We start from the raw sequence: 12,301 nt of genomic DNA on the forward strand, positions 1-12,301 counted from the left end.
CCGTGAGAGGAATAATGAAAGTCTTGAGATTTGAAAAGTAATTTATTGATGTCAGAATTTGTGGGGCTGGTGTCACACCCAAGTGGAAATATCCAGCAGGCAGTGGACATGGGATTCATCAGGAAGGCAGAAAGCTGAGGCTCAGGGCCGTGACAGGTACAATTGAGGAAGGTGCTTTGAATGAGACAAACACATCCTATAGCAGTTATGATCTAATCCAGTCAATCTTCTGTGGAGAATTAATGCTCACTTTTGGAAGGAGGCCCCATGAGCAGTGATACAGAGCAATACCACTGTTGGGCCACTCTCCACCTTGTGGAACGGAGAGGAACTAGGAGGCCCCGCCCCTCTGTTCATGCCCACAAGGGCCTCATCCTAGTGAAGCCTCCTCTTGGCCACCCTGCCATGGCCACCAGGCTCCTCTGCTGTGTGGCCCTTTGTCTCCTGGGAAAAGGTGAGTGCCCAGAAATAAACAATCAGCATTTTTAGATATTTCCAGTTACAATTCCATTAATTTTCTTCATTCTGTCCCCACATTCTGTCCCCTTCCAGAGTTTACAGATGCTGGAGTCATCCAGACACCCAGGCACAAGGTGACTAAGATGGGACAAGAAGTAACCCTGAAATGCCAGCCTATTTCTGGTCATGCAGCCCTTTACTGGTACAGTCAGACCTCAGTGCAGGGACCGAAGCTGCTGATCTACTTCAACAATCAAGTTTCTATAGATGCCTCGGGGATGCCCAAGGAATGGTTCTCAGCAGAGATGTCTAACAAATCATTATCCACCCTGAAGATCAAGCCCACAGAACCCGGGGACTCAGCCACATACCTGTGTACCAGCAGTGTAGACACAGAGCTGCATAGTCACCCCCTCCCTGTGCAGAAACTCTCAAGCTTCCTGTTCCCCCTCCAGCCCCCAGCTGTCCTCAGCAGTCTTTTGAAGGTTCTCCCGTGTCAGTACAAGGATATGGGTCTGGTGTTCTCCGTGTATCTGGGGAAGGCTAGAACAGATACTTTTCAAGTATCACAGTAGAAAACTTTTGGTAGGAAGACAATAGGGGGTTGGCTCTGGTATTCTTCACAAATTCTCACAGAGGATGACTGAGTCCAAGACTGATGGTGAATGTCACCTACTGGGCTTTCAAGTGATTACGTGAACTCAAAACCGTGCTGTCACAAAGCCTTACAGAGCCTGGGTTCTCTTGAGTTAGTGGTCAGTGCTCCCTCCCACCTTTGCCTTCATCAGAATAGTTACAGGGGCGTGATTGTCTCCCCAGACCCACCCCGCCCTTCCCATTTCTTCCAGCCCTCCTTGTTCCTGGTTTTCTATAACAGTCTTCCTTAATTGTAGCACAATTATTTTTCACACTCCCATTTTTTTTAAGCTATTCATTTAAAAATCACTGTAGTTTCACAGGAAATTGCACAGCAGAACAAAGGAGCCCAGTCACCCATCATCTGGTTTCCACCCATGGTCACATCCTACATAATCATACTCAAGATATCAAGACCATGAAGCTGACATTGGCCATGAGTGCGGAAGCAGTTCTACATCATTTCTGTCACACATAAGTTCACACAGTCACCACCACAGTCAAGATGCAGAGCTGTTGCAAGAACCCCAAATCTCCCATTATAATGTCACACACACACACACACACACACACACACACACACATGCATGTACGCACATCACCCCTATCCTCTGGGAACCACGGATCTACTCTCTATATCTATAATGTTGTCATTTTGAGACTGTTTTATGAATGGAATCCTATAGTAGGTGACCTCTTGAGATGGGGTCTCACCATATTGCCCTTGAGATTCAGCCAAGATGCCGCATTTATCCAGAGTTCATTTCTTTTATTGCTGAGTTGTGTTTCACCGCATGGATGTACCAGAGTTTCTTTAGCCATTCACCTCCGACGGGACATTTTTGTTGTTTCTAGTTTTTGACGATGACAAATAAAGCTTGTAGATATAAGCATTTGTGCTCAGGGCTCTGGGTGGACATAGGTTCCCATTTCTCTGGGATACATTTATGCCCAGGAGTGAGACTATTGGGTTACCTGGTGAGTGTGTTTTTTACCTTTGAAAGACACAACCAGGTTATTTTCCAGAGTGGCCGTACCATTTGACACTCCAAGAAAGACACAACCAGATTATTTTCCAGAGTGGCCGTACCATTTGACACTCCAAGAGATTGTTTATTTGTTTGTTTATGGGAGAGAACATGTGCGCACACACACGTGAGGGGGCAGAGGGAGAGAAAGAAACAGATTCCCTGCAGAGCAGGGAGCCCGACATGATGCAGGATCCCAGGACCCTGAGATCACGACCTGAGCTGAAGGCAGAAACCCCAAGATTCATTCATTAATACTAGTAATTTCAATTTCCATGTAACATTCCACCTTATCATTTCCATATCACACATGCAAAGAACTAAAAGGATAGAAAAGTGAACATGGTAGACCCAAATACTCTTTTCTTTGGATGAGTCCGTACTCTTCTCTTCAAAGATATTTGAATTCTTTCTGTTCTTATCACCTGGGGGTCTGCCTCTTTAATCTACTCATCACTGGTTGCTGCTGCCTGATGCACGTCAGCCATTCAGAAATCTGAGAATCCACTGCCAGGTGCCTGGTTCATGAAAAACAGAGTTCCCAAATGATGTCTCCCCCGAGGTACTTTGTTCAGCGAGTTCCAAATGCACACTCTGACTTCTCTGGGTATGTCCTTGCTGGATCCAGGACCGCAAACTCTTCCCAGGATTTTGTCAAAAATTCATAGACATAACCTCGCAATTCATCCTGGTTGTGGTAATTCTCAAATTCTGCAGTTTTCTTTTTCACAGCTATTTCAACAGCAACCCACGTGCATACATGTAAGATTGTAATACATTCGGCAATGCTTCAGATCTAAGAGGTTGTGTTTTAAGTTTCACTGGAAATTCAAGATCACGTGACTACTGTTCTATAAACTGAAATCTATGTCATAATCCTAGATTTGCTATTCCCAGATCCTGACTTCCCAGTGGAAATGGAGTGGTAAGGAATTGAGTTCCTCTTACTGGCATTAATTAGTAGTATTTTTGGTTTCTGCGAGTGACCCTTATAAGCACTGGTGTCCCTTTTACTTTTCATTATTTCTTCTCAAGCCTCTGGGGCTAATAATACATTATATGTTTATAACAAAATTTAAAAAATTATTAAAAAAAAGATCAAGTGATATGATCAATGGAAAAAAAACTGTTTTGTTTTTTAATAGAAGTTGGAGGCCTGGAACTATGAAAAAGGGCAGTCCTGACCAGACAAGAGGTGGACCCACTCTCATGAATCCTTGCCCTAAGGGGAGGAAAGTGCCCTCAGAGACCCTGCTGTAGTCTCCTGGTTTTCTGGTCAAGTAGGGAAAATTAGAACTGCTACAAATTTATGCCAGACATGAAGTTGAATGAACTGCCTGGCACATGTGTTATTCACAGTGTATTGAACTATGGTGCATGATATAAATTTGCCTATGAACCATTTAAGTGGCAGGTATTTAAGTGGGGTGTTTTACTACTGGGTATTCACCCCAAAGATACAAATGTAGTGAAAAGAAGAGCCATCTGTACCCCAACATTCATAGCATCAATGGCCACAGTCACCAAACTGTGGAAAGAACCAAGATGCCCTTCAACGGACAGTTGAATAAAGAAGATATGGTCCATATATACGATGAAATATTATGTAGCTATCGGAAAGGATGAATACCCAACTTTTGTATCAACATGGATGGGACTGGAGGAGATTCTGCTGAGTGAAATAAGTCAAGCAAAGAGAGTCAATTATCATATGGTTTCACTTACTTGTGGAGCATAAGGAATAACATGGAGGGCATCAGGAGAAGGAAGGGAAAATTGAATTGGGGGAAATCGGAGGGGGAGATGAACCATGAAATACTACAGACTCCAGAAAACAAACTGAGGGTTTTGGAAGGAAGGGAGTGGGGGGATGTGTGAGCCTAGTGGTGGGTATTAAGGAGGGCACGTATTGCATGGAGCACTGGGTGTGATACATAAAAATGAATCTTGGGGCGCCTGGGTGGCTCAGTGGGTTAAGCCGCTGCCTTCGGCTCAGGTCATGATCTCAGGGTCCTGGGATCGAGCCCTGCATCGGGCTCTCTGCTCAGCAGGGATCCTGCTTCCTCCTCTCTCTCTGCCTGCTTCTCTGCCTGCTTGTGATCTCTCTCTGTCAAATAAATAAATAAAATCTTTAAAAAAAATGAATCTTAGAACACTGAAAAAATTAAATAAAATTTTTAAAATATATCAAAAAATAGATGTGGCGCTCTAAAAGAAATATTAAACTGACTAGATTTTGTCCTACATTTTTAATATTATTAAAAAATATCAAGTACCCAGCTTGTTTGAAATAAAAGGGGTTTCTGGGATGTATTAGAACAGCTTTCTGAAAGCCAGTATGTGTCTTATGGCATTTAAGAGACTGAAATACTTATTTTTTTTTTGACAGGCAGAGATCACAAGTAGGCAGAGAGGCAGGCAGAGAAAGAGAGAGAGAGAGGAGGAGGAAGAAGCAGGCAGGCTCCCTGCTGAGAAGAGACCCCCCCCTCGTGTGGGGCTCAATCCCAGGACCCTGGGATTATGATCTGAGCTGAAGGTAGAGACTTTAACCCACTGAGCCGCTCAGATGCCTTGAGACTGAAATACTTATGATGGCCGATTGAATAAATACATATATCATCATTTCAGAAAACAAAAAGCAGAGCTGCGGGATGCTTTCTTCAGAGGTTGGAACTGTGTCCTCATCTTAATTCTGAAGAACACACAGATATTCCTACTAGGCAGTGGCTTGCCACATCGCCTCGTATGGTCATCAACAGCATCATATGCTTCCAACTCTTTAATCAAGAGCTCAAGAAGTACTACCCAAGATCTGATTTGGGAACTAAGTAAAATTCAGAGAAGCTAAACGCTGTCACCTGAGCCACCCCCCATCACTACAGCCGTCTGTTTTCCTTTCTTTCGCTCACTGTATGTCCACACTTCTTTCCTTACAAACAGTGAAGGCTGTGTCTCTATGCTTCTGTCTATGTTTCAGAATCTTCTGTCAAAGGAGATGTTGGGGCTAATGTCTCGGGGCCCCTTCCCTCATTTGTGACTCCATGACAAGATTTAGGAAATTGATGCACCTTGAGCTAAATGGCAAAAGAATTCAACCAGGCGGCAGATTAGACATTCTTTAGGTGATGTGAACACTTGCCATCCTCTAGAAGAAAGGGGGGAGAAGAAGTGAAGAGCAAAGATTCAGTTCATTCCAGGCCCAGATAAAGCATGAGGCCCGGGGCTGGAGATGCAGATGCTCTGGGCTCCTTGTGACCAGATTGACTCTTACCGCCCAGATGAAGGAGGAGGATGTGGAAGGCGGTGGATTTGCTGTAGCCAAGCAGAGCAGTAGAGAACTGTCTCGTTCTCTAGCAGGTGTGGTCCCTAGAAGTGTGAGAACACACCTAGGGAAGGAGGAAATTAAAATCTTAGGAGAGGGGATGCCTGGGTGGCTCAGTGGGTTAAGCCGCTGCCTTCAGCTCAGGTCATGATCTCAGGGTCCTGGGATCGAGTCCCACATCGGGCTCCTTGCTCCGCAGGGAGCCTGCTTCTCCCTCTGCTTCTATGTGCCACTCTGCCTGCCTGTACTCTATCTCTCTGACAAATAAATAAATAAAATCTTAAAAATAAAATAAAATCTTAGGAGAATCTGATAGGAAAAGCTACAACACACACACAAAACCACAGTATTGGATGCTCTGGGATATAGTATATACATATAGTGGCACGTTATTTAGTCTTGAAAGAGAAGGAAATCCTGCAATACATGATAACATGAGTGACCTTGAGGACATTCTGCTGAGTGACCTAAGCCCGTCACAAGAAGACAGGTGCTGTATGATTCCACTTACATGGTAAGGAGTGGCTTCCTTCTGGATGATGTCTCAGCCCAGCTGCAGCCTCTCCCGATCCTTCCCATTTATGCTCGGGGCTTTCATTTCCCAGCAGCCAAAAGAGAACGTCTTGTAAGAACAGAACCTCCGTGAAGGTCCAGGGGCATCAGATGGATTTATAGACACCAATTATTTTCTGGAACTGACAGTTGCTTCAGTAGAACTTACTACAGACTGTGACCCCTACGGAGGATCCAAACCAACCTAAGAAAGAACCATTACTTCAGACCCTCCCAGAAGTAGATGCCAAATCTGGGTCAAGCATGCAGGGCGTTTAGCTGAGAAAATGGGGAGAAAGCTGAAGGAAGCTGGGGGACCCTCATGCCGTGATGCAGATCTGACATCTGTAAGGAGAGAGGGAAGGAAGAGAGAGAAAAGGAAGAAAAGGGGAGAAGGGAGGCTATGTAGGAAGAAAAGTAGGTCGTGGGCTGCAGTACAATTCCAAGCGAATCTCAGCAAGAGTGGCAGGTCCTTAGGTCAAAGCAGAGCTATGCCGCTCCCTGTCCCTGGGGTCTGCCTCTCCCCACGGGCAGAACCTGGGCACCGTGGCTCCAGAGATGGGGGTGGGGACACTGGCCCTCTTCTCTTGCAGTGAGACCCCTGTTCTCTGAGGTGGGGAGGTAAGCCCTAGGCTTTGTGACTTATGGCTCCCAGTGTGGAACCTCCATGCTATGAGCAAAGCAGAATGAGAAAGATCAGGGACTGCGGTCTTGGCCTGCTGTTTCTGGAATGGGGGTCCACCCTATGTGTGAGCACTGGGTGGAGAAAGGAAGCTCAGACGCCTGGGCTGCACTTGCTAGGAGTCGAGTTTCTACATCAGGGAGCTGGCGGGGCTGAAACGAGCTGGTAGTCTGTGCTGGGAGAAACGGAGGGAACCCTGTGTCCTCAGCCACACCCACAAAGACTAGAGCTTCCACCACACTGAGCTTGGGGGGTGGGAGGCAGGGACACACGGCTCAAATGCCCCAGAGTCTCTGTGTCACTGCTGTGACTGAGAATCAGATTTTCTTAAATAAGTGGTTCCTCATTTGCTGTTTATTTTGGGAATAACCCTCAAAGACTTTCAGTGGTGGCTCCTAAGTGTCCAGCAGTTTGGTTTCTATCTCTGGGAAGACAGTACCCTAATCTCCTTGTGTAGCCTTTCCAGAAGTGACTCTCACCCCAGTCAAACTGTACACAAACAGGGGCCAGCCCTGAGCTGTCATTTATCACCTCTTGCTCTGGCGTGATTTTGTCCCACTGAGGAAGCATGGCTGCTCTGGGGAGGCTGGTGAATCCTTTCCATTTGATCCTATACAGACACTGATTCCTCCTCAGACAAAAATTCACTATGGTCCCTCTGAACATAAGCAGATTCTACCTCCCCGGTAGTCTTCCTCACTGATTCCCACTGCTGTGTTCCCTCAAACTCATAACCTCTGTCTCCTCGACTAGGAAAATGTGTCCTGCTCTGTGTCTCCCCCTCACCGCATCTGGACACGGCCCCATTTTTTTCTTGCTTTAGAATAACAGACACTAATGACTGCGTATGGTTGTTTCCTATATTCTACTTGTTTGTTCTGTTTTTTACTTGTATAGAGCAACGCAGCAAAGACTGTTGGTTTCTGTGAAGTGACCACGTCACAGAGTAGCTGGTTCTGGGGGAGGGGGGGAGGGTATGAAAAGCTTCAGAGAAAGCTTCCTGCCTCTTTTCTTTCCCTAACACCATCATGTGCCCAGTATTCATTTGCTCCTTGGTCCTTTGGCTCTTGAATGCAGGTAAGCCCTCGTTCTGAACTTGTCAGCCCCAGCTCTAAGACATTCCTTCCTGTCACCAGACTCCATCAGGGACTAAGCCTCCAACTTCGTCTGCTTTATTCCCAGGTGCCCTCCATGCAAAAGTCACCCAGACTCCAGGACACCTGGTCAAAGGAAAAAGACAGAAAGCAAAAATGCACTGTGTCCCAATAAAAGGACACCGTTATGTTTACTGGTATCAGCAGATCCCAGCGAAAGAGTTCAAGTTCTTGATTTCTTTCCAGAACAATGCCACCTTTGATAAAACAGGAATGCCCGAGAAGAGATTTTCAGCTGTGTGTCCCCAAAACGCATCCTGCAGCCTAGAGATCGAGCCTACAGAGCTGCAAGATTCAGCCGTGTATTTCTGTGCCAGCAGTGAATCCACAGTGTGAAGTATTAGCTAATTTTAATACACAAACTTTGTGGGTCTGGCTCAGGAAGCAGCTGTCATACTAGATTGGAAGGAAATAATAGAAACTAAATAGAGCTAGCTTAAGCCAAATGGGAATTTATTGCAAGGTTATATGTATGTCCCATAGAACCCCCAAAACAAGAACACAGGAATTTCTCAGGAGCAAAGTAGAATAAAGTTCTGGAACCATGACGGGACTGATTTGATGGCTCTTACTTCTTTTTCCACCTTGTTGGTCCCATTGTTCTCCCCATTATTATAAATTGTCTTTCCTAGTTTTTAGGTCTCCTAGCAAACGGAAGTCACAGATTCCAATGTCTGTACCCCCCGCCATGTTGCAAACGACCAACTTGACTTTCTCTCATGTAAGGTCACAAATCCAGAAAACAGAGAACAATTTAATCCTATTTTACTCAAGAGCATGTTCTTGGAAAATTCAGCTTTAGCCAAGGGGTTTGGATTATTTCAAACAACACAGCAGCTGGAGGCCTGTCACTTTGACCTTATGGATCACTGACTTTGAAGACGGGAATCTTCTAGATAGGGCCAGTAAACCTAGTACCAGTATACCTAGTAGGTATCCATTACAGGAGAGGAGTACCAGATACAGAGAACATAGGGAAAAAAGAAGGAATTAGAAAGGGGATTGAGATCCCTAGTTTTTAGAATAATGTCAGATCAAGTGAAGACTCTGGTTAATTTCTTTTCAAGGAGTTAAATCCAGATAATACAAAAAACATGCTAATTTTCAGTGTGATAACTTCACACCCTACTAAGTCAGTAATTAGTTTCTATGGAGCTAAGGAAACAGACAGATTAATGTGCCCTCAGTGGAAAAATACCTGATGTGCAGACAATTGAAAACTGATGTGCAGACAATTGAAAAATCCTCTGGTATGTGATCCAAATTATAACGACGGACAAGGCATTCAATATCAACAGAAGGGAAAGAGGTACTCCTGCATTAACTCTACCTGGGGAGGTCACTGCAATTACATAGAACAGACACTGAATTCAAAACACCTCTGTTAAGATTTAATGATCCATCCTGTTTATAAAACTGTTCATTTCAGGATGCCTGGATGGCTCAGTCAGTTGAGCATCTGATTCTTGATTTCGGCTCAGGTCATGATCTCAGGGTTGTGGGATTGAGCCCCACATCGGGCACCACACTCAGCGGGGAGTCTGCTTAGGATTCTCCCTTCCTCTGTCCCTCCCCCTTGTCTCTCTCTCTATGGGATGAATAAATAAATCTTTAAAAAAATGCTTAAAAAAAAACCTGTTCATTTCTACACCACCCACCACTCAGCTTTAGACAAGTTTATATATTCTCTCTAGTCACTTCTGTTCTTATCTCAATATAAGTGGAACCTGGTTGTCTTACCCCCACAAGTCCAAATTTACTTCATTTCTCAGGCAAAATTTCATTCTGACCTCTTGAAACATAAGCTCTCACTTTCCTGGTCTACCTCATGTTATGGCTATTTATTTCAGCTTCCTTTTCCAGCACTCAAAAGTGAGTCTTCTCGAGTGTCCATTTCTGTTCATTTCTAAGTAACAATGTACAGTTAGTGACCCACACTTTCGCTTTCATTTCAGAGGAATTTATTCCTCTGGGTGCCGTCTTCAGCTTTTTTGTGGAATATTTCCATTCTTACAAAACTATTCTCCTGAATCTTAAAATTTTAATCTTGCTGGACTAAAGGCTGTTCCTTTTTCCTCCTACTTGACCTCTTTGAAGCATTTCATAGTATTGACTTTACCCCAAAGCCTGGAAACTTCTCTTTCCTTAGCTTCATTCACCTCATTTTCAATTAGGTTTCTTATTTCCCATTTATTCTTTTTTGCAAATGTGGTTTCCAGAACTTAAATCTATCCACCAGTTACTCTCATTCCTAGAAAAAAATTTTCTTGTTCCTTAAACTTTAATTATCTAATGTAATGCACTAAGTGGTCTTCTCTTTTGTTAGTTTGGTCTATTAAAAATCTCCATTGAAACTGTTGTCCGAAATAACGTCCTTCCTCAGTATCACTTAAGGGGCAAATTAAACAGAGATTCTAGGACAGGATCAGAATTTGAGAGTCAGAATTTCTGGAAGTGAATTATAGGAACACATCTACTTTTACCAAGCCTCTGGTGGGGCTCGTTCATGGTGAAGTTTGAGAACTACTGCCAGTCTTTCTAAGATTTGTAAAACAGCCCTCCAGCACACTCTACCACCTTCTTCTCGCTCCTGTTATTCTCACTCTTTTCCTCTTTTCCACCTCCTCTTGTGTCTTCCTTAAAACCTCACTTTTCCTGAGAATGTTCAAGTGTGTTTGGAACCTGTTTACATCATTCATGTAACAAAATAAACAGGAGGTCACACATTTGGACCAAGGCTCCCCCTTTCCTGTGGAAGGTGCCTTGAGATGGTGGGTATTCCAGGGACTATGGCTTCACAGCTGGATTCCACCTTGTGGAGCCAAATAAACCCAAAACATCCATTCCTCTCTGCTGCTGTGCATCAGAAACCATTGCTGGAGAGCCTCATCCTGCTAGTGATCTTGCCTTGGACACTCAGTTCCTCTGTTGGGTCGCTCTCTTTCACCTGGGGGGTAAGGGAGCTTGGGAGTGCTTGGGAATTTGTGTCGATGCTTTCCTAGGTGCATTTTCTATGGCTTCTTTCTTCTCCCACAGGACACACAGACTCTGTAGTCAGCCAGATCCCCAGCCACAGGGTCACCAAGATGGGACAGAGGAGGATTCTGAGATGCGATCCAATTTCCGGTCACATATTGGCTTACTGGTGCCCACAGAATCTTGAGGCAGGAAATGGAGTTTCTGATTTCTGTCCAAAATGAAAACACAGCAGCTAAGTTGGGATCCCCAAGGAACGGCTCTCAGCTGAAAGACCTAATGGAACGTCTTCCACCCTAAAATCCATCCCACGGAGCTGGGGGACTCAGCTGTGATCTCTGTGATGGTGGCCTTGGCAAGGTGCAATTGAGCCAGTTCCTTCCAGGGCAAAAACTCACTGGCTCCTCTCCTCTCCCCTGAGCTTTTGGGAGATGTTTGAAAAGACCACTTCCCAGTCTTCTGCCTCAGAAGAAACAAAGAAGTAGGTTGATTGTGTGGTTCCAGCTGCAAGTAGGAGAGGGCAAGACTATAAATTAGCTCTTAAATTATAGGGTGGTCATGCTTTGGGACCTGGGCTTCTGAAACTCTAAATAAAATGCAGAATTAGGTAGTCAGTAGATTCCAAGTTTAGAAATAACCCTCCCCCCCCAAAAAAAAAGTTTTGACTACAGAGACCTGATTTCTGATATTGGTATTACCTTACCAAACATCTAAGAAATCCTACTGATTTTCCCTCAAACATGACTCCTCTGTAGACTCTTTCCCTCCACAGAGGCCAATGACTCCCTTATTTGTGGAACAATAGAATGTTGACCACTACAGGTATATTATAATCCATTATTATAGTCCACAAGACTGACCGTCTCTCAAGGGCAGTGATTTAAAGGAAATAACTTTGAGGGAACAGCAATCACAACCCTCTTGAGGGGAAAGAAGCAGAAGAAACACAGATTAGTATTCCCCACTCAGAGACTCTTTCAGAAAACTCAAGTTTCAAATCCAGGGGAGCATTGGGTTTGACTCTATGATTTCCCAAATTTTATGGTTCCCTTCTCTCTTGAGATCTTGGACCCACAGAGAGTAGAATTAGAGTCAGGATACCTGCTTCCTAATCTAAACTCTGGCTTTTTTTTTTTTTTTTTTAGCTGCAGGATGTTGGCAAGAGCCTTCACCCCTCTATGACTCAGAATTCTCCTCTTTAAAATTAGAAACTTGCACAACTTGCTCTCCAAGATTTGACATGAGGATGACTCAGGATATATCTCTATGTTTCCCACACGTGGGACCACTAGGGACTGCTGTAGAAGATATATTGCTACCATCTGGCAATTATTGAGCAAACTGGCAAGGTTGATAACACACAACCAGGGAAGATCCGGTTGGAAGGGGCGGTCTGGACCAGGCACAATGCTGTGTGTCTCAGCATTGACGCAGACTTGAAATGCGGTCATGGCAAAGAAAATGGTATCTCCCCCACTGTTATCAGATGGCA

General features: G+C 44.5%; 1 gene segment (V, D, J or C); it reads left to right on the forward strand.

Moving 5' to 3' along the window:
* The first annotated feature begins 405 nt into the window (after window positions 1–405).
* LOC122905151 overlaps window positions 406–12,301 on the forward strand; it is a 104,794-nt gene continuing 92,898 nt past the window's right edge. The window contains 2 exon segments of the C gene segment in view: window positions 406–454; window positions 553–845. Of these exon segments, the coding sequence occupies window positions 406–454; window positions 553–845 (342 nt within the window).

The sequence above is a fragment of the Neovison vison genome, chromosome 4 (genome assembly GCF_020171115.1).
Source record: "Neovison vison isolate M4711 chromosome 4, ASM_NN_V1, whole genome shotgun sequence".
NCBI classification, from domain to species: domain Eukaryota; kingdom Metazoa; phylum Chordata; class Mammalia; order Carnivora; family Mustelidae; genus Neogale; species Neogale vison.